We start from the raw sequence: 23,875 nt of genomic DNA on the forward strand, positions 1-23,875 counted from the left end.
GGCAGATTATCTCAGCCGCCAGCAGATCTTCCCGGGGGAATGGTCCCTACATCCAGGGGTGTTCCAGGAAATTTGCCAGCGTTGGGGATGGCCAGAGGTCGACCTATTGGCATCCATGTTCAACAACCAAGCTACAGCAGTTTGTGTCCCGAACAAGGGATCCTCTGGCAATCGGAGCAGATGCTCTGGTAGTTCCATGGAGCCAGTACTCCCTGGTTTATGCTTTCCCCCCGGGCCCTCTCCTTCCACATTTGTTGTGCAGGATTCGGAGAGAGGGGGGTTCCAGTCATTCTGGTGGCACCAGCCTGGCCCAGAAGGCCCTGGTTCCCGGAGATTGTGAGACTGATAATAGACGGGCCATAGATGCTTCCACACCACCCCAATCTACTGTCTCAAGGTCCTATATTCCACCCCAATTTACAGTCTCTAAATTTGACGGCATGGCTATTGAAGCCAGGGTGTTGAAGGACCGTGGCATCTCGGGACCAGTGGTGTCTACCTTAGTGAATGCTAGAAAAGCTGTCACTAGGATGATCTATTATAAGGTCTGGAAGACTTATATTGCTTGGTGTGAAGCCAGAAAATGGCATCCTTGGAAATACGTGATTGGGAGAACTCTCTCTTTTCTACAGTCAGCTGAGGAAATCATACTGGCTTTGAGTACAATCAGAGGTCAGATTTCGGCCCTGTCAGTATTCCTTCAAAGGATTTAAGGCTCCCATTCGCTGGTCCAAACCCTTATGCAGGGGGCAACTTGTTTTCTTCCCCCCATTAGGTCACCTATGTGTCCTTGGGACTTTAACTTGGTGCTGTCTGTGTTACAGAAACAACCATTTGAGCCTATCGAGGAAATTCCATTAAACTTGCTGTCACGCAAGCTAGCCTTCCTGATGGCCATCACCTCGGCTAGAAGGGTGTCCTTTCCTGCAGAGAACCATACTTGATCCTTCACCATGACAGGGTCGTGTTACGACCTGTTCTATCCTTTTTGCCAAAAGTGGTGTCAGCCTTTCATTTAAATCAGGACATTGTTTTGCCTTCTTTTTTCCCTGAGCCTTGTTCAGCGGAAGAGAGATGACTGCATTTCTTTGAATGTTGACTGGGCAGTCAAGGTTTATTTGTCTAGATCTGCGGAGATCCGAGCATCAGACTCCTTTTTGTTTTACCAAAAAGGACCCAAGAAGGGGTAGGCAGCTTCCAAAGCTTCCATTGCCAGTTGGGCCCGCCAATTGGTCATTCGGACCTATTGTCTGAAACGTAAAGCTCCTCCCTTTAGGGTGAGAGTTCATTCTATAAGGGGTGTAGGAACCTCTTGGGCTTTTCACCATCAGGTATCTATGGCTCAGATTTGTAAGGCTGCTACCTGGTCTTCAGTGCATACATTCACAAAATTTTGTCAAGGGGATGTTTGAGCAGCTAAGGATTCAGCTTTCAGCCGCAGTGTACTGCGGGCTGCCGTATAAGGTCTGATGGCTATTGTTTGGCAGGGTGTCTCCCTCCCCTCAAGGCTTTTGCTCTGGGCCGTCCCAGTAGGTAATGAATATTAGCCTAACTCTGTGTCCCATGATGTATGAAAAAGAAAAGGATTTTACAGGCAAGTATGACGAAAAAATCCTATTTTATCCACAGCAAACTGGAAAGTAACACTCATTTGTGAATATAAAAAAGCTTATGAATATCAATGACAGATATATAAAATTATTTTGACTGTTTTTTTTTTTTTCAGGGAGTTCTTGAAAACTTTATTGGAACAGCAATCTGTGGTGGAATGTTTTGTCTATTTGCTGGGCAGCCTCTAACTATTCTAAGTAGCACAGGCCCAGTCCTTGTATTTGAGAGGCTTCTGTATTATTTTAGCAAGTAAGTGTTCTTGCAAAAAAATGAATCTAGAAAGCAAACTGTGTGTATACAATAGTTTAGGAGTCACTCTGTATTAAAGTGTTACTAAACCTTGGACCCTGCATTCATTATATCTGGTCTCCCACAGTACACAGAACATGGAAATGCAATTAGTTTAGTAAATATAAACTGCTAGTCTTGTTGGAAGTCTTGTGACTTCTATCAATGTCTGGTTAAAACTTAGGAGGAGTTTTCATTCTCTTCTGACGTCCTATAAGGGTGCATGCCCCCTGACCCTCTGTCTGGACAGTGCCGATCACATGCACCCTGCAAAAAAACAAAAAAACAATTCTCTAGCAATACACACCAAGCTGAGCATTTGCAGAGTGACTCCTAAGGCTCTGTACTATTAGCAGATGGATTGGGGACAGTGGAAGAAGGAGAGGATCAGAGAAGACAGGATCAAACAGCCTTTTTACACAATGCAGAGGATTAACACCTTAGGTTCCACAGTGAGTATAACAAGCATCAGGCAAGTCTGAAGAGAGACAGCGCACACAGTGGGAAACTCCCAGTCCAATTTGCAGGATCCTCTTTCAGGTGCTCAGGCTCAGTGTGTCCTTACACACTACAGCAGAAACAAGTAAAAGGATTAAGCCTGCAACACTGTAGTCCATATAGCAATTTTAATGGTTGGTTACAAAAAGTGACAAGCAAAACAGCTGACGCATTTCGGCAACAGCCTTAGTCGTAGCATGCACTGCTGTTGCCGGAACAATCCTTTTACTTGAGTATAACAAACATGCTTTACTGCATATACAGACTGATTTTACTGTTGTGGGTTTAGTAACACTTTAAATTCAAATGGAAATTTAGCTTCACCTCAAATCTATGCGTTTTCCATCCCATTTGAACTTTGGTCCCAAAAGTGTTTTTCTTTTTCTGCAGAGGATGTGCTCTTCTCATAATCTCCTGAAATTTTCATGCAGACCAATGTTGCAGAGTGATTTTCAATTTGGATGGTGGCCAACACCATCCAGACACTTATTTCTCCACATCAGTGGCATGGTTCTCTAGACTGCAGGGAGAGTTGTCACAAAGTTGCCAATGTCATTTGTGGGCATTAGTAGCAGTCATGTGTGCAATATAAACTGAACAGAAAGGTGTTTAGGGAGAGGAAAGGATATGCCTATACCTTGGGTTTAGATCCTGAAATTGCCTTTAGAACATAAAAATGTACTGTTTGTCCAGAAAAAGGTAATATCAGATATTATCAATATTCCAGGCATTAATAATAGTTTAAAATGATCATTCTAATGTGGCAGATTTACTTGGAGGCTGTAGAATCCAAGTAAGGGTGCATAACAAAGGACTGTTAATTAGAAAGCACCAAGCAGATCTAGAGTTTAATTCATAAGGTATAGTATAAAGGGTTCGCTTGAATAGACTTTTTCATACAAATTTTCCTGCTTTTTGCCCAGAAGTGATGATGCCAATTTAGTGTCCAATTCACAACTGGAGTGACCCAGGAAGCTACATATCCAAAACAGGAAATAATGTTGTCATCTGACAGGTGCAGTGAAGCAGGGCATTGGGAATCACAAAGCTGGCTGAATAAACTAGTGGCAGTTTGTCTATAACTTTTGAATGAGATAAGTTTACCTTTACAAAAAAAATAAATGCTAATTTTTTTGCAGGTAAAATATGTACATTTATTATTATTTTTTTGGGAGCCTGTAAAGCATTGCACCTCCGATTAGCAGATTAACTCCTGTAGACTGTCAGTGTAGCTATCTGCCCATACCGCCGATATGGGCAGACAGTTACGGAATGACAGGAAGCTCAATTAACCACCTCAATACTGGGTACTTTCACCCCCTTCCTACCCAGGCCAATTTTCAACTTTCAGTGCTGTCGCCCTTTGAATGATAACTACTCGGTCATGCAACACTGTACCCTTATGAAATTTGTCATTTTTTCACACAAATAGAGCTTTCTTTTGGTAGTATTAATCTCCACTGGGTTTTTTTTTTTGTGCTACAAATAAAAAAAATATCGACCATTTTGAAAAAGAAACTTGTTCTTCTTAGTTTTGGTTTTAAAGTTTTGCAAATAAGTAATTTTTCTTCATAAATTTTGACCAAAATGTATACTGCTACATTCTTTGGTAAAAATAACCCAAATCTGTGTAAATTTGTTCTGTGTGAAAGTTATAGAGTCTATAAGCTATGGTACCAATCATTGAAAATTGATCACATCTGATGTACTGATGACTCAGAACCCCCAATATTATATATTTTTGGGGCCCAAGAGAATAAAATGGTGGGTTTTGCAAATTTTTATGTCACAGATTTGCACAGCAGTTTTTCGAATGCAATTTTTGACATTAACGCATACATACATTTTATTGAATTTCAATGCACACAAAGACAATATAATACCCACATTTCTTTCTCCAACATCACGGGACACAGAGCCACAGTAATAACTGATGGGTTATGTAGGTACCTTTAGGTATTGGACACTGGTCACACCCTAAGCAGGAAGTTCAACCCCCTATATAATCCCTCCCCTTCCAGGGATACCTCAGTTTTTACGCCAGTGTCTTAGGTGTTGGACGTGTAAAGATGTCCTGTGCTGAAGCTCCAAAGGGAATATCCTGATATCCTATACTGGGGCAAGCCAGGTGAACCGGATCCATTCAAAGTGTCCTTTCATGGCCGAATTGGATGGTACCCGGGCCTCGTGTCCAAAGAAACAAGGTTTTACCTGTAATGCTTCTCTTTTTAGAGAGCTGGACCCCGCAGATCAGAAAATGGCTTTAAATCTCCTAATTTCTGGCTGGGTGCTTTACAGGGCCAGAACTGCAGGATCCCCCTATTTGTAGGAGGCCCCAGTCTCTGACGGTTTTTTAAATGGAGCCCACCATGAGAGGTGAAGATTGGGTCTGTGTATACAGCACCCTGCGGCTGGATAAGGTAAGAGGAGATTCCACAGAATTTTGAATTCTAGTAGGTTTTCTCCTTTAAGGTAAATGCATGCTATGCCTATTGTGACCACCGGGGGGCTGCAAAGAGCACAGACCTTCTCATGCCACTGCACAAGGTCCTCCGGCCGGCTCCAAGTAGGATGGGATGGGGGGTTTTCTCTTCAGGGATATTCCCCCCAGGCTAGGGGGAGGCCGCAGGGGGTCTGTGAGGCGGTTGTACACCGCTCTAGCACCACCGCTGTGGTGGCGGCCGCCGCCATTGCACGTGCAGGCCCATCACTACCGGCCTCTCTCCTTCCTCCCCCAGCCTTCCTCCAGGTTGGTCCCGGAAGGGTCGGTTAGTGCGGGAAGCGCTCGTTTTTTCGAAAAACGAAAGGGGGGAGGGCGGGGTGTCAGCACAGCATCCAGCATGCTCAGACACGCACATTGCCGGCTGCAGACTATTATAGGCACACTGTACAGGTGCACTATACCTTGGAGGGACACAGAGCTGGCGGTCGCATGTAAGCTGGGACACAGGCATTCCCCTAGGCTGCATTTACTAAGGGAACACCAGACTTGGCATTTGGTAGCAAGGCTTTTGCCAGACTACATCGCTCAGCAGTCAGTGTTCATTTTTTGTGACACCTCCACCTTGTTGCTTTGCACTATAGGTAGAAGAGATTCAAATACCCCAAGAACCAGAGACTCTAGGAGATCTCGTTCAGGTTCTGAGGACCCCCCTTTCTGCAGCACCTTCCCCCCCTTAGGGGCCAGGGACAGCTAGCTAGGGGGAGCCTTTGGGGTCAGGGGCTACACCTGCTTTTTGCACTTCAGCCCCTAGATAAATTACACAGGAGGTTTTTTCCTCAACCATTAATGGTCTAGAGGAAAAGATTAATGGCCGTAGTTGCATCTCCACTCAGTGGAAGAAAACGCACTAGGTCTTCCTCTGTTACCCAGGACCCTCGGTCAGAGGAGATCTGGAATAGGGGAGGAAAAGTCCCTTTCAGAGAATCGGGATGGGACGGATGATTCCTTCTCTGAGGAATCAAGTGGAGAAGGGCCCTCTTCGCTTCTCAGGATGAGAAAGTCTTAGTACAGATCCTTACTGGATTGGTTAAAGTACCCGTATCTGAATCAGTTTAAGAACCCTCTATTTCTTAGGGGTCACTGAAACTTCCTCAAACAACACATGCTTTTCCTGTTCATAATTTACTTGAAAAAGCTCATTTATTCTGAGTGGGATCACCCAGATGAATGTTTTTTTCCGCCTGGAAAAGTTTTCAACACTTTATCCTTTGGAAGAAATCTTTTAAAGATGTGGGGGATGCCGGCCGTTAATGCTGTCATTTCCTCTGTAGTCTGACTTGTCCTGTAGACAATGCTCAGAGACTCAGGGATCCTGTGGATAAAAGGATGGAATCCCTATTGAAGGATATTTTCTCCTTAGCAGGTTTCAGTAGTTCAGCCTGCAGTGGCAGCGATCGGTGTCTGTCAAAACTTAAGAGATCATGTAAAGCAGGTCATCAAGGTTTTACTTGAACAGCTGGAGCACCATGTAAGAAACTTCTGGTTCCTTTTCAGGGTGCAAGGTTGTTTGGAGAAGACTTGGATAATTACATTCAAAGGTTCTCTAGTGGGAGAGCACTCTTTTATCTGTTAAAAAGAAGAGTAAGCGTCCCTCTTTCAAACTGACTCTTTTCCCCAGTTCCAGGGGCATCAGCCTCCAGGCAGTCATGACGGCCTCCTCCGTCTGGGGCAAGAAACAAGAGTCAACCCCAGGGACAAAAAAAGTCCTGGGGGAAAAAGTCTTCTAGACAAGACACTAAGGCCTCTTCATGAAGGGGCGCCCCCGCTCGCTCGAGTGGGGGGAAGACTGCTACAGTTCTCAAAGCTCTGGTAGGAGGACTTCCAGGACAGATGGGTAATCTCCACGGTAACCTTAGGGTACAAGCTGGAGTTCCAAGAATTTCCCTCTCCTCGTTTCCTCAGATCAAGTGTCCCCAGAGACCCAGAGAAGAAGCAGTCGCTCCTTCTAGCATTAGAGTGACTTTTGTCGCAAGAGGTCATTATGGTGGTTCTCACAAAGGATCAAGGATTGGGCTTCTATTCCAACCTTTTTACGGTCCAAAAACCAAATGGGGATGTCAGATCCATTCTGGATTTAAGAGATCTGAATCGATTCCTAAGGATGCAGTCCTTCCACATGGAATCAATTCGGACAGTAGTCTCCATCCTGCAGGGAGGAGAATTTTTGGCATCGATAGACATCAGAGATGCATACCTACATGTGCCAGTCTGTCGGGTTGGGGGCAGTTCTGGAACAGTCTGCAATCCAGGGGCTATGGTCCAAGACAGAGAGGACCTTACCCATCAACATTCTGGAGATCCGGGCAGTATACCTAGCCCTAAAAGCCTGGACTATCAGGCTACAGGATTGCCCAGTCAGGATCCAGTCCGACAATGCCACAGCAGTGGCTTATGTCAATCATTAGGGAGGCACCCGGAGCCGAGCTGCTCAAAAGGAGGTGAACCAGATCTTAGTCTGGGCAGAGATGCATGTGCCATGCATATCGGCAGTTTTCATTCCAGGAATAGAGAACTGGCAGGCGGACTTTCTAAGTCGCCAGCAGTTACTCCCAGGGGAATGATCTCTGCATCCCGACGTCTTTTGGGCCATATGCCAAAGATGGGGGGTCCCAGATGTAGATCTCTTTACATCCCGATTCAACAAAAAGATAGACAGATTTGTGGCAAGGGCAAGGGATTCTCTTGCATGCGGGACGGATGCATTGGTGATTCCGTGGCATCTGTTCTCACTGATTTATGCATTCCCGCCTATTCTGCTACTGCCACGACTCCTTCTCAGGATCAGGCAGGAAAGGAAGTCAGTACTTCTGGTGGCCCCCGCTTGGCCCAGAAGGACTTGGTATGCAGAAATAGTAAGGATGGCGGTGGCTTCCCCGTGGACCCTACCGGTACGCCCAGACCTGTTATCTCAACGTCCAGTGTTCCATCCTGCCTTACAAATGCTAAATTTGACGGTTTGGCTATTGAGACCCACGTTCTGAAGAGTCGTGGGCTTTCAGGCCCTGTCATATCTACCTTGATCAATGCAAGGAAACCAGCTTCCAGAATGATTTATCATAGAGTCTGGAAAGCTTATGTATCCTGGTGTGAATCCAGGGGTTGGCATCCCAGAAAATATGTGATAGGTAGAATTCTTGATTTTCTACAATTAGGATTAGAGATGAAGCTGGCCTTGAGTACCATCAGGGGCCAGGTCTCGGCCTTATCAATATTGTTTCAACGGCCACTTGCTTCGCATTCTTTGGTCTGAAACTTTATGCAGGGGGTGATGCGTCTTAATCCTCCGGTTAGGGCGCCCCTAAACCCCTGGGACTTGAACTTGTTTCTGTCGGTGTTACAGAAACAGCCTTTTGAACCAATACGTCAGATTCCTTTGGTCTTGCTGACGAGGAAACTAATTTTTCTGGTAGCCATCTCTTCTGCTAGCAGAGTATCAGAATTAGCAGCTCTTTCCTGTAAGGAGCCTTATTTGATTGTACACAAGGATAGAGTGGTATTGCGCCCTCATCCTAGTTTTTTACCGAAGATGGTTTCAGATTTTCATCTAAACCAAGACATTGTTCTGCCTTCCTTTTTTCCAGATCCCTGTTCTCCGGAAGAGAGGTCACTACATTCTTTGGATGTAGTAAGAGCAGTCAAGACCTATCTGGAAGCATCTGCTCAAATTCACAAAACGGATGTTTTGTTTGTGCTGCCAGAGGGTCCCAACAGAGGACAGGCAGCGTCAAAAGCTACCATTTCTAAATGGATTCGACAATTGATTATTCAGGCTTACGGTTTGAAACAGAAGATTCCTCCGTTTCAGATCAGGGCACATTCAACAAGGGCTATTAGTGCTTCTTGGGCAGTGCATCACCAGGCCTCTATGGCTCAGATCTGCAAGGCTGCAACCTGGTCTTCAGTCCATACATTCACCAGATTTTATCAGGTGGATGTGAGAAAACATGAGGATATCGCCTTTGGGCATAGTGTGCTGCAGACAGTGGTACAGGGTCCTCAGGTCTGATTGCACCCTACTTGGTTGTGATTCCCCCCCCCCCTCAGTTGGCATTGCTTTGGGACATCCCATCAGTTATTACTGTGGCTCTGTGTCCCATGATGTTCAAGAAAGAAAATAGGATTTTTATAACAGCTTACCTGTAAAATCCTTTTATTTCGATGGACATCACGGGACACAGAGGTCCCGCCCCTCTTCTAATACACTTATATTGCTTTGCTACAAAACTGAGGTATCCCTGGAAGGGGAGGGATTATATAGGGGGTTGAACTTCCTGCTTAGGGTGTGACCAGTGTCCAATACCTAAAGGTACCTACATAACCCATCAGTTATTACTGTGGCTCTGTGTCCCATGATGTCCATCGAAAGAAAAGGATTTTACAGGTAAGCTGTTATAAAAAATCCTATTTTTTGGTAAAATATAAAATATGGTTTTGCGCCGGGTAGATACCAAACATGTCACACTTTAAAATTGCACACACTAGGGAAATGGTGACAAACTTCAATATTTAAAAATCTCCATAGGCGATGCTTTATAAGCCTTTATTGGATAACAGTTTGGAGTTTCACAGGGGGTCTGGTGCTAGAATTATTGCTCTTGCTCTGACATTCACTGCAATACCTCACAAGCGTGGTGCGATCGCCGTTTACATATGCGTATGGGACCAACTTGTGCGTACGGGGGGGGATGGGGGTGCTTTACATTTTTTATTTATTATTAGTGGGACACTGATACACTGGCAGATATTTCTGTGCACTCGATCGTCCACCGGCAGACACTGACAGATGTTGATGTTGCCATGGAACACTATTGCAGATGTTTTTGTGTACTGGTACAGATGTTCATGGGGACATTTGGACAGATGTTCATGGCACAGGGACAGTGGTGCTTGGTGTACTGTGTGGGGATCGCTGTGACAGCTCTCTGTTTAAAATCATCATCATCGTACCATATAGGTACGTCCACTTAGGTACATCCACTTAGAACAGGGAAGCTCTCATCCAGCCGTTTATGTACAGTTTCTAGGTGGGAAGCAGTTAACTACCTAGAGAACTCATCAGCACCTTGGTAGTCCATTGAGAACTACAAGCCATCAGCTGCAAAGGCTTCCATTCACCTGTGAAAGAATGAAGCAGTTGTGTGAGTAGCGGGGTGCAGGGGATAAGTACCCCAACCTTCTGTCACTGGGGGAGGGGCAATCTGGGGAAGAGCAGTGAGATGCTAAACATGTTACATGTTACACCCTACATTATGGGTGTAACATGTACCATGTTCAGAAAGGTGAACTTATCCTTTAAAACCGAATGTATATATTGTATTAGGAAAAAAGTATAGTCATACAATTATTACAGGGTCATAAAACTGTCATAAATGTTTAGTAAGTTGCATATAATTATAACCTAATTAAGCTCAATCCAGAAATAGGTAGAATGTTTTAAAGAAGAACTCCATCTTTCCACACGCCAAGCTGTCTCAAACGAACTACAGTATGTCCCTCACTAACCTGTGAGACCACTAGATGTGCGGCATGTGCAGCATACCGCACTGTGTTCCAGGTGCAAGCTGAGACTTCCTCTCTCATATTCGGAACACAGAAGAGTCTACCACAGCGCCACTCAGCCACTCAGAGCAAGCAATATATTCTATCAACTAATACAAAGCTTCCTCTGATTGGCTGAGTCAGAGGTTGTGACATCAGCCCGCCTCACGGACTGTAATGTAAAGTGTGTGGAAAGAGAGTTTTTTCCTTAACATTGTTCAAAAAAGATTAAATTGCCAAGTGATAATGCATACAGTGCTTTTTTCAACCCACAGAACTGGTCACATGGCTAATAGGCATCAAATTGCACAGCAGAATTGCTTCCTTCTGTGGGCTCAATTCCCTAAAGAATGTCTCATGAGATAATTGAATCACGTGACACATTTTTCCCAGTTACAGTATCTCATGAGATGCTGAAAATGTAAATTCACTATAACCTTATGAGTTATTTACCTCAAACCAAAAACCTGAGGTAAATAACAGCATTAACGTAAATTCACTAAAGGAAATAAATGAATAAATGCATGCATTAACCAGTTCCCATCGTTCCCATAGCAGATTGACTGTGGCTCTCCTTATCCTGACTTGGACATCATATGACATCCTGTCAGGAAGCGCCAATCGCGGCGGCATGATCTGTCACCAGCCATGTCCACGGGACACAGCCGATAGCTGATCAGAGTACCTTTTTGCTGCTGGTACCATGTGATGAATTACAGCAGGTCACATTTACAGTTGTGGTAAAATAAAGAAGATGCGCTGTTTTTGACTGGGGTATTATTCTAAAAATAATTAGGTAACATAACAGATGCAAACAATGTCCAGCAAGCGAAATCAAACAATAGTGAATGTTCAAATGGCAAACTGTCACTGGATAAGTGAAACTCTTGTTGCCTAGAATGGTGTATCAAGTGGATTACATCAAAAATATTTTTTTGGGTAAATAGCCACGATCTGTTCCCAAAAATGACAAAAAATAAATGGTGCAAAAAGTTCATAAATAGTCCAGTGCTATACAATTCAATGTGTTTAAACTTTTCCCACATGCAAATACAACAAACTTTGTGGTGCAGCTGAAAAAATCCACAATGGAAAGTGTGTCACCGCTGTGCTCTATATAGGAAAATTGTCCGCTTACCGAATCAAATTATCCCACCAAGAGATCATATGCGTGTGTATGAAAGCACCTCTGAAGACAAGTGGTCAGGGAACGTGTCCAGGCTTATGGTGCTCCTTAATCACATCATGTAGTTATAAAAGATAATGAAAGACGCTCATAGTGCATTAATGTGCAAAAAGCTGGTTTATTAAGTAAAAATTGCACTTACATCAAGGACGAGTGATACGGGATAAAATCTTGCGCAACTTATTTATTTTACAACATTTTTTTCTCTTCACTATTCAAGGAGTATTTGAGTGCAGCAGTTTTTTGATTTCACCTATTTGCAGCTGAGCGCACCTTTTTGAATAGTTCACATGACAGTTGTACCCAATGGATGGCTTCCTTTCATGCTATCAATTGTGTACATTGTGTTGCTAGCTGTGATTGGTCAATTTGATCACATGGTACAGACAGGGAGAGCCTATCACTGCCTATCTGTACCGTGTGATTAGCTTTGACAAGTCACAGCTAATCACAACAAGACAGACTAAATTCTTGCTTATAGCAAGGTAATGCACTGCTATAAGCAAACATAATGTGTAAAAAAAAATCCATATCACTTACACTATATTGTTTTGGTCACAGTGTGTTAAAGAAAACATTGAAAAAAATGTATTAAAAAAAAAAAAAAAAATTGAAAAAAAACATTTTTTTAATTTGTACTGCCACCAGTCAGTGTCCCTGATCACTGCCACACCAGTTATATGATGGTGCTGTACTACACTGGTGACAGTATGTAAAAAAAATAATTGTCAACATTTTTTTTTTTATTTCTTCATTTTCCAAAAATTTATGACAAAAAAATTACTTCAAAAACCCACCATGCCTCTTACTAAATACCTTGGACTGTCTACTTTCCAAAAAGGGGTCATTTAGGGGGTATTTTAACTGTCCTGGCATTTTAGGGTCTCAAGAAAATAGATAGTACCGTACATCAGGATTGATCAATTTTCAGATATATACCATAGTTCGTGGACTCTTGAACTTTCCTACAGACTAAATGATATACACTGATTTCACCAAAAAAAATTTAGCAGAATACATTTTGGGCTAAATTTACGAAGAACTATTTTTTATTTGTTAAACAGAAACAAAGAAAAAACACATTTTTTTTCCCCAACATTTTTAGTCTTTTAAGTTTATTTGGCAAAAAATAAAACAATGGTGATCACATACCATCAAAAGAAAGAGCTATTTGTGTGACCAAAATTTTAAAAATGTATTTTGGGTACAGTGTTGCATGACTGCGCAATTGTTGCTCAAAGTGCGACAGTACTGAAAGCTGAAAATAGGATAAAAGTGCCCAGTATTGAAGTGGTTAAATAAGTAGTGGTCCAGGCATGAGGTATTTAAGGTATGTAAGAAAAGAAAAGCCAATTTGGAGTGGTCTACCTTTTTGCACCAGTTTCTCAACAGTAATGCATAGAAACCCAAATATGGAAAAAACACAGATTTATTTATGTGTAACTAAAGGCAAAACTTTGTTTTAGTTATGGATAGAGTGGAGTGGATTAGAACCCTGTCAGGTTTTTATTGCTGCCTGAGTCCCCCTTAGGGAGATTAACCCTCTCTATTTGTCCTGTTTAGGGATTTTCTTTCACTTTCAATGATAACAATAAATTAGTTGTTTTTGATATGCCACACAGGGGCGTTGCTAGGTCTACAAAAGATCTGGGGCTAGAGCCCATAGCAATGAAGTAAAGAAAGTCATACGCTTGGGTGGGTAAGCCCCCCTTACATCAGGGTCTCTAGAAACCCCCCCCACTTACATCAAGGTCCCCAGAGAGCCTCCCTACTTACATCATGGTCCGCAGGACCCCCCTCATTATATCAGGGTCCCCATGGCATTGGAGCTTCAATCATCACGACATCATGGTTGGTATGGTGTCAGGATGATTGAAGCGCATTATTTCTATTATTACATTGTAATATAAAATGAAATAGTTCAACTCACCGTAATGCAGAATCAGTGGGAGCCCTGAGCGTGTCAATTGCCACTGTTACCTGCCACAAGATGCGGATTGTCACCTGCCACAAGATGCGGCTTGTCACCTGCCACAAGATGCAGCTTGTCACACCACTTGCCACCAGATACAGCTTGTCACGTCACCTGATGCAGATTGTCACCTGCCACAAGATGCAGCTTGTCACGTCACTTGCCACCAGATGCAGCTTGTCACGTCACCTGCCACCAGATGCAGCTTGTCACTTGCCACCAGATGCAGCTTGTCACGTCACCTGTCACCAGATGCAGATTGTCACTTGCCACAAGATGCAGATTGTCACTTGCCACAAGGGGGGCGTGGCTTAGAGATGGCGGTGTGAGGACGCCAACTCCAGAGCTTTGCACAGACCAGAGCCGAGAACAGCCAGCCAGCCAGTATAGACGAGCCACTTCCTAATGTCAGGAGATCGCAGATACCTCCAGCTTCTGGGGACCCGAGAGCAGCCGAGATAACACACTATTTTCTTCGGCAACACGCTGCTCCATCTCCCGCGGCCGTGACCAAGATGGCGCCGCCGTGAGTCAACCCGGAGGTGGCCGCCACCGCTACAACAAGTAAGAGCATCACAAAGCAGGGGGCCCAGCCAGGTAGTAGAGGACTCAGCTCTGCTAGCGGACCGCCTGCTCTCTCCTAACGTGTCCCCCAATTGGACACGCAGCTTGATTATGGGCTTAAAGTGGGCACAGACTGTCGCTCAGAAGGAGCACTCAGGGAGATTGTAGCAGGCCTTCCCACCAAGCATGATCTCCAGGACATGGCCGCTTCAATTGTTAATGCCCTTTCCCGGGAGCTGCATGCCCTCCGCCAGCAGGTGGATACAGTGAAGGAGCGGGTGCTGGAACTTGAATCCTCCACTAATTCTGCGGATGCCCGTCTCTCCACCCTGGAGACTGAACACTGGTCCTTCCGTCGCTACCTCATAGATGTCCACATGCGTCTGGACGACGGGGGGAACCGCAGCAGGCAAAATAACCTGCGTCTACGCGGCATTCCTGAAGCCACTATGGGACCAGATCTCCGCTTCACGGTGGTGGCGATCCTGAACCAGATCTTAGGCAAACTCCCCTCAGCTGACCTTGAGCTTGACAGGGCCCATCGTGTGCTAGGCCCCAGAGCGCTTTCTTCATCTCAACAGGGCCAGGCTTTCCTAGCCATGCCGTGGGATATTGCAGGGTTCATTTTTTTACTATCAAGGAGGAAATTCTACGCCTGGCTTGGTCAATGGGCCCTATAGACTTTGATGGTGCATCTATTCAGGTTTACCCTGATGTATCCAGACAAATGCGAGTAATGCGGGGGCTTAAGCGCCCATATCTCAACGTCATCCGTGAGGCTGAGGCAACATACCGATGGGGCCACCCTTTTCATTTAATCATGAGGAAACAGGGCACTGAATTTTACCTACGCTCCCCAGACCAACTCCCGATCTCTTCAGCTTTTTGCATAAGCCCGCTGTTAGTGTCCCTGACTGGTTCGATCATCTCCTCACTCAGGAGGCCCTTGGCCCACCAGTACCAAGGCCGCAGCGAGTCAGACAACCTCGATCCCGCGCCTCTAGTGGGGAGGCTCCCAGATCTGCCCCGGATGCTCCTGAGACCTGACTATATAATGCACCAGGAAACTGACCACTGCGGATCTTAGTGTGGGGGTTCCTACGGGAATCTTCAGCCGTTGCTGCACGTTATACTCTAGTGTTATAGTTCTGTTTCTGGGCCCTCCTGGGGTCTGTTTATTGGCACACACCTGATGGATAAACTCAGCATCCCTCCCTGTATGCCTATATGGAAGGGCTACTGACTTCAAGGTCCTGCCTCCAGTCCTCCTTGGCTCTTGAATGCACTGTGTTCTGCCAAGGATGTTACCCTCCCCCTGCTTGTTGTCCTCCCCCTTTTTAGGATGATGATGGCGGAACTTTTGTTCTAATGGTCCCTAGTCTGTGGATAGACTCCATACCCCTCCACCCGCATTTTACTTAAGCCACTCTTGGCCTCTAGGTGTGGTGCCAAAATAGAGACCCCATAGGTGGAGCGTGATCTGTAGTTTACATGAGCTGTTACCCGTCACTTGCGGTGGGGCTATGGGGGCCTGTCCTCCGACCCATTTTCCTTTGAGTAATGGTATTGTAGACTGAGCATTCCTTATCCTCCTCCTGTTCCTTCTCGCTCTTCTCTCCCCTTACCTCTCCCGACTTTCTTTTCCCTCTCCCTCCTTTTCGCCCAGGGAATATTAGTGGGGAATCTACCCCTCACCTCTGCGTGACCACCTGTAGGTTGCCATGGGTCTCCTCAAGGTAACCTTCCTCAATGTGAAAGGTCTAAGTGCCCCTGAGAAGTGTTCTCGGCTGCTGGCCGATTTGAGGAAATGCAAAATCCAAGTTGCCTTTCTGCAGGAAACGCACTTCCAAGGTGATCGGATCCCTAAATTGACTAATAAGGCCTTTCCGACGGAGTACCACAGCCCCTCCCCGATCTCCAAGTCTAAGGGGGTTAGCATCCTGATAGCCAAGCCGGTTCCATGGATGTTCGAGGCATTGCGTGCAGACACTCAGGGTCATTTTCTGCTCCTGTAGGGGAAGATGGGCAACATACAGGTCACCTTTGCCAAAGTTTACTTCCCGAATGTGGATCACCCGCAGTTTCTACGGACACTCCTCCCTGTGCTCATGGAGTTCATGGAGGGGCTTCTTGTCTTTGGGGGTGACCAGAACTTTGCTATGGATCCTGCCCTGGATGCATGGCGAGGCTCCTCTCACCTCGCTTTTTCTCGCCTCAAACGTTTAAAGGCGGATCTTCACCTCCTTCATTTGATAGATTCCTGGCGGCTGATGCATCCACAAGAACATGGCTATTCTTTTTTCACAGGTTCACCACACCTACTTGCATCTTGACTATTTTCTTATCATGCATAACGATCTATCCAGAGTGGTGTCTACTAGTATAGATGTAATTTCCCTCTCAGACCGCGCGCCGGTTCACTTGATGCTTCGCTTGGGCCTGGTGACCCAGATAGGTCCGTCCTGGAGACTGAATGAGGCCCTGCTTCAGTTAGAGGAGACTCGCGCTGAGCTGTTGGCTGCTCTACGGGAATACCTCTCTTTAAATGGAGCCTCGATTGACAATCCGCTGGTTGTCTGGGAGGCACAAAAGCCAGTTAAACGGGGTACACTGATCAATATAGGGGCTCGCCTCAAAAGGGAGAGATCCTGTCGCATAGATGAGCTCCTGTCCAAACTGCGTAGCTTGGAATGCTCTTATAAAGCTAGCTTACCTCGTTCCACATACCAGGAGCTCCTTGGAGTTCGTGAGGAACTCCGCTCTCTTCTGTTTCACAAAACAAAGCAAAAACTGGCATGGTCACATCGTACCATGTACGAATACTCAAATAAACCAGGTACATTGCTGGCTTGAGCCCTGCGTATGCAGGGCTCAAGCCAGCCGTATGAGCCCCCGTATGAATACCTCTTCGGATGCAAACTCACCTATACAGTTGTATCTTGCCTCCTCTGGTAAGCCGTCGCTTCCAGCTGGGGTTCTGGAGGAGTTGGAGGGACCTATTACAGTTGAGGAGTTGGGAGTGGTGTTGGCCTATTCTAAGGCAAAAAAGGCCCCCGGCCCAGATGGCTTTTCTCCGGCTTACTATAAAGCTTTCTATGAGACGTTATCCGCCCCCTTGGTCTCCACTTAAAACTCCATCATGGAGGGGCAGTGCTTTCCAATGGACACCCTTAGGGCATATATCTCCCTTATTCCAAAGAAGGGGAAGGACCCCTTGTGATGTGGGAATTATCGCCCGATTGCGCTCCTGGATACGGACTTGAAATTATTTGCCAAAATTCTGGCCAATCGGCTGCTCCCTCATATCCCAAGTCTCATTCACAAAGATCAGGCAGGGTTTGTACCCCTCCGAGAGCCTCGGGATAACAAAAATTCGGGTGGTGAACCTGATCCATGCAGCCAGGACTTCAACACGGCCCCTTCTCTTGCTATCCATGGACGCAGAGAAAGCCTTCTACCGGGTAAATCGGACTCAGATCGTCCATGCTGAGCTGGATTCTATCCCTTTATTCCAACCCCTCAGCTGCAGTCAACGAGACGAGATCTGACTTTTTCGGTATCCACAATGGCACAAGGCAGGGATGTCCCTTATCTCCGCTGATCTTCATACTCTCCTTAGAGCCTTTTCTGTACACGATAAGGGCAGACCCTGGCATTGTTGGATATCGAAAGGCGCCAGGGTAACATAAAGTGGCCTCTTTTGCGGACTATCTAATTTTCTTCCTCACAATCCCGCTTACGTCCCTTCCGAAATTACTTCAGTCTTTACAGGATTATGGCACCCTCTCCTTCCAAATGAACCTGTCCAAATCATCTGTTCTGAACATCACAATAGACGATGTAACAGCTTCGTCCTTGCGATCTTTGTTCTCTCTGCGGTAGGTGGCTGCCTCCATCCGTTATCTGGGAGTCGACATTACGCCTGACCTTCTGCTCTCTATTCGGCCATCTTTGCTCCTCTGGTCCTCCTTCTTAAAACTGATTTGCTTCACTGGCATTCACTAACCCTGACCTGGTTTGGGCGATGCAATGCTCTTAAAATGACCATGCTGTCTAAGGTGTTGTATCTGTTCCAGGCATCGCCTATCCGCCTTACCCTATTTTTTTAAGAGGGTGAGCTCTATGTTCAGGGAATTTGTATGGTTCCACTGGAGACCTCGCCTCAAGTTTCAACTACTTCATCTCCCGAAGCATCGGGGGGGGGAGAGTTGGTCTCCCAGACGTAATATTACAATCTTCAATATCACCAATACCTTCCCCCATGGTGCCTATACTGGGCAATCTAAAATTTTTAACAGGTCTCCATTTCCCCCCGTTTTCAGCGACTGGCTCCCAGTGGCTGCCTTCATTTATGCGATTATCTGGGGCCAGATGGACAATTATCCCCCTCTGCCTGCGTGACGGCTGCGGACTCCCCTTTGAATTTCTGGAGCAGTCTTCAGCTGCGCAATTTCCTCCAAAAGTGCCTACACTCATCAGGCATTTCTTGCCAGCTCACGGAAATAGAGCACATCTGCCATAGGCAGGAGCCGACCCGTCACTGTCTCTCGCTGATTTACGCCTCCCTGATCCAGCCGGAGACTTGGCATATTCCCAGGTTCCTTTCTAAATGCGAATCGGATCTTGAAACCCAATTCACGGACCCACAGAGGGAGAAGATTCTTCACTTTGCCCAGAAGTCGTTATTAGCCACTAGAATCCAAGAGTCCGGCTACAAAATTTTAACCCGATGGTACAGGGTGCCCTCTACTCTGCACCGCTTTTTTCCCCAGGTCCCTAGTTCATGTTGGCGGTGTGGCTCTGCAGAGGGAACGATGCTCCATATCTTTTGGGACTGTCCCAAACTTAGGCCATTTTGGCAGGGGGTGATCGATACTGTCAAACACCTGACCAATGTTGACTTGAAGGGGAACCATGCAGCCTGCCTGTTGCCACTCTCGAACCGTCCTATTAAGAAATATTAGGCTTCCCTCACTATTCAGCTGCTGAATGCAGCCAAGGCTTGCATCCCCCTGTGCTGGAGATCTGAGAATCCTCCGTCAAAATCCTTGTGGTTTTCCAAAGTGAATAAACTTAGGGACATGGAGGACCTCACAGCTACGTTGCACAATCGAGAGGAGACCTTCCGTGACACCTGGAGACCGTGGCAACACTGTGTACACGAATGCTTATCTGCAAGAGGTCTCACGACCTGGCTGACCTACTGAAATTAGTCCTCTTCCCTCTTCGAGAGGCTATATCTATCTCTTTTTAAAACCTGTTCTTCTCTTTCTATATAAAGGAAGTTGGATCCAGTACTTGTACCCTTCATGACTAACTCCTTTTCTCACTCCTCCCCCTCCCTCTCCACTTCCTACCCCATTTACCTGATTCAGTTCGAGGCGCTATTTTTTCTACAGATTTGTGAATATCCCGATATGCATTAGCTCAATCTCTCTGCCCTCATTCTGGGTCCAATTGGCCACCGGGAGACATTCCTCCCGGTACAAAAGTATTATTTTGATGAAATATAGTTGCATAGCTTCAAGCACATGAGTCTGTTACTGGTTTCTCTTACTACTACTCTACCTGCCAAATGGGCTGTGTACAGTGCGGCCATTTCCATATTCAATTTGCCTTATTTGACCATTTATACTATGTTATGTTTGGCTGGTCGGCATGTGTTAATCACAGAGTTTGCATTGTTATCTGACTGTTATCTGACTGTGCTGCGTTTCTTCATTTCTGAATGTTTGACTGTGAATTGCAACTTATGGAAAATAAAAGAATTACAAAAAAAGATGCAGATTGTCGCTTGCCACACATCACTTGCCACAAGATGCAGATTGTCACTTGCCATGTCACTTGCCACAAGATGCAGATTATCACTTGCCACAAGATGCAGATTGTCACTTGCCAGCAGGGTGGATTTGATTTAAATCAAGTCGATTTAAATCATGATTTAAATCACTAGTAAAAAGGCTTTATTTAAGTCAACTCGATTTAAATCATAATTTTTAAAGAGCAACTATCATCTCTGTCCCACAGCGGCTCCTCCTCTGACCCGCTGCTGACTCACCGACAGTCTTATTCACATTAATGGGGCAGCTGGTGATGCGGCAGTGACACAACAAGGTGAGGAACATGGCGGCAGCAGGTGAGTGGATAGCCGCTAACAGGGTCTATACAAAAAAGCAAAAAATACTCTTGCGCACAGGTGTATAGGCTAAAAGATCCCAAGGGTTCGGAAAGGACAGTGGATTTCGACCTTGCTGCTCTTTAAGGATGGGTTGTCCTAATATTAGATAAAGAGAAAGAAAGAAAGAGCGCACCAGCCTAGTGCATTATCCTTGACAAATTTATTAATTAAAGACAAAATAAAATCTACTCACAAAGGTAGAAGAAAAAATCGCATTTGTATATGGTACAGCGGCGATTAGTCCAATGGTAGCAGTCTTCCAGGTCCCGGGAAGGAGGCGTACGGACTACTGCTGGCTAACGCGTTTGAATGAAGGCTCTGATGAAGAAGGGCAACCTTCGAAACGCGTTAGCCAGCAGTAGTCCGTACGCCTCCTTCCCGGGACCTGGAAGACTGCTACCATTGGACTAATCGCCGCTGTACCATATACAAATGCAATTTTTTCTTCTACCTTTGTGAGTAGATTTTATTTTGTCTTTAATTAATAAATTTGTCAAGGATAATGCACTAGGCTGGTGCGCTCTTTCTTGCTAACAGGGTCTACCATGTTGGATCTGAAATGACAGGTGCTCTTTAAATGTAAGGACTTATTCTTGCTGGTAGTTAGAATCTTTGATATTTTCAAACAAAATTAAGGTTTCCTATTTAGGAATTCAATTCAATCATACAATTGGCAGTGTACATAGATTTGCAAAACAATGGGATAAAGGAATATTCCTGAACTTTGTTTTATCTCATGGTTACTGTGAAATTGTGTGAATGCATCAATGCAGTACATGTTATCTAAGCTTGCAGAGTTTGGATTCATTGAACGAGTTTACCAAAAATGTAAACATTGCAGAATATAAAGCCTTATGCTACATAACTAAGCTCCATTTCATGCTGAATGAACTAAATTATTAATGTATCTTAAATAGAAAACTATCTTTAGATAGATGTTTACTCCAAAAGCATTTTATTTAAATACATTTGATTAAAAAAAAAAAAAAAAAAAACGATTTAAATAAAAAAAAATCTGATTTAAATTTAAAAAAAAAAGTTTTTATTTTTTAAAATCATTGATTTACATCCACCCTGCTTGCCAGTGATTGTGTTCCTGGTGTCCCAGAGTGAAGGCGGGCAGTGAGAGATGATGTAATCTCTTTGCTACCTGCGGCTGCACAGTGAGGGTGGAACTGCAGTGATGCAGGGCGGGCAGTGAGAGATGTCCTCTATCTACTCGCCTGCTCACTGGATTGCCCACTCACCGTCCTGCCTATCTGCTCACCCCCCAGGCTCACTCACTGTCCTGCCCACCCGCTACTTTCTCGGGGACCTGGACTGTCTGCCCATCCGCTGGCCCCGCTCGCCGGCCTGGCCGCCTGCTGGACCCATTCACCGCCCTGCCCATCCACTCACCCGCCAGGCCCACTCACTGTCCTGCCGCCTGCTACTTTCTGGGGGGGGGGGGATTGTCCTGTTGCCCCCCTGGATCTGCCCTTGTAAGAGACTCAGAGCTATGGGCCCCAGAAGCCACCCCCTAGCGAAGCCACTGATGCCACGTATGTCCCGTGAAAGCAGCTTCCCTTTGACTGGTATTCAAGTCACCTTTCTTCTTTTGTATTAATATATGTGCTAAAGGGAGCACACTGATTAAGTGAGTTGGCGTATTTTACCATTTTACCTCTTTATTAGCACTAAAAACTGACTGTTCTAATCCTTCTCCTACTGTATCCATTCCACTGGATCTCACATCATGAGATAAAATATCAAATAGTTTCATGAGTAAAATACCTCACATTTTGATGAAATAACTCATGCTTTATTTTAGTGGCTTTTTTGTGAATTGCAAAAAAATTTTGACAAACGCTATGAGGGATTTTATTTTGGATTTTAAAAGAAAAATGGTTGGGGCTAAGGAGCAACAAAAGCACCATGAGCATTAATACTTGGCAATTAAAGCTTTAGGAACGATTATAAAAGTTGCTGCCAAATTCTGGCTGAACTGAATTTTTTTGGTTGAACTGGGTTTTAGGTTAAAAAAAATGCATTTTCTGAAGCAAACTAATGAAGTAAGTCACTATGAATTCAATACACTTTTTATCAGTTTTAACTTTGCATGTATGCTAATTTCTGATTCATCTCAATTTTCCAGGGACTATAATTTTGAATATTTGGAATTTAGACTTTGGATTGGACTTTGGGTAGCATTCTACTGCATAATATTAGTGGCCACTAATTCTTCTTACTTGGTGCAGTATTTCACTCGATTTACCGAAGAGAGCTTTTGTGCCCTGATAAGCTGTATTTTCATTTATGATGCTATAAAGAAGATGTTGAACTTGGCTGATCAGTTTCCTATTAACTGGAAATACAACATAAATGATATAAGCCAGTACAGCTGTAAATGCATTGTAAATGACACAGGTAAAACAAATAATAATCATAATTACCTTTCTTTGTTTTAGTGGTGTGAAATGGGATAAAAAATGGTTGCTATTTAAATCTGTATTTGGGAGGTTTATTTAGACCCCTTTCTCACTGGGGCGAGGGCGGCGTCGGCGGTAAAACGGCGCTATTCAGCCACTAGCGGGGACGGTTTTACCCCCTGCTAGCGGCCAAGAAAGGGTTCGAACCACTGCAAAGCATGGCTGCAGCAGTGCTATGCCGGCGCCCATTGATTTTTGTGTATACACCGCTCTTTCACCGCTCCAAAGATGCTGCTAGCAGGACTTTTTTTTACCATCCTGCCAGCTCACCGCTCCAGTGTGAAAGCCCTCGGGGATTTCACATTGGAGACACAGCAGCGGCTCTTTCAGGGCGCTTTGCAGGCGCTATTTTTAGCACTGTAGCGCCTGCAAATCGCCCCAGTGTGAAAGGGGTCTTAAAGCAAAACTTCACTCTGTCAACATTGACTATTTTTATTTCCGTATGCTGCTAGCATTTGTCAATAGATAGGAAAGTATATCATATTTACTTGTTTTAAACTTTTTTTTCACAGTTTCTTCAGTTACTTCCTGGTTTCCAGGACTAGGCAAATGATGCCATACATCCCATGAGTCTTCAGGAGGGGAGGAGGGTTTTTTTCAGCTAAGCACACCCTCCTGCCTACATGCCTGAGCTAAGAGCAGATGGATTCCAGGAAGTAAATGCTACATGAATCATCTGCCCTTATTCAAGGCAACCACAACCAGAAATACTAGGGGGGTGTTATTCAATGTGGTTGGACTTGGATGGATGGGTGAATTTGCTTTGAATATTAAAAATAATTGAATAGTGTTTTTGATTTGTTGTGCTGTTGTGCAGTGTAGTTCCACTTTATAATTACCTGCATCTTACAAACTATATTATGGACCCTGTTGGCTATCAGGACATGTGACTTTTTAATAACTAAAGGTCTCATGGCATCTACACTCACAAAGTTAACCATGGAAGCGAACTTTTATTTTTAAAGTAAACCTGATATGGCCTAAAATGTTAAAAAAAACAGTGATTATGAACAGGCACTGTACGTGTGCTAGTCTTCACATCAATTCTTGTGTCACTGCGGAGCCTTCT

General features: G+C 44.9%; 1 protein-coding gene across 1 annotated transcript in view; it reads left to right on the forward strand.

Moving 5' to 3' along the window:
* The window catches only part of LOC141132416 (electrogenic sodium bicarbonate cotransporter 1-like), an 890,811-nt gene that overhangs the window by 576,029 nt on the left and 290,907 nt on the right, over positions 1–23,875 (forward strand). The window contains exons 10-11 of the mRNA XM_073620775.1: positions 1,727–1,860; positions 22,473–22,744. Of these exons, the coding sequence (XP_073476876.1) occupies positions 1,727–1,860; positions 22,473–22,744 (406 nt within the window). The remainder of the gene's footprint in view (positions 1–1,726; positions 1,861–22,472; positions 22,745–23,875) is intronic.

Source organism: Aquarana catesbeiana, linkage group LG03 (genome assembly GCF_042186555.1).
Source record: "Aquarana catesbeiana isolate 2022-GZ linkage group LG03, ASM4218655v1, whole genome shotgun sequence".
Taxonomy (NCBI): Eukaryota; Metazoa; Chordata; class Amphibia; order Anura; family Ranidae; genus Aquarana; species Aquarana catesbeiana.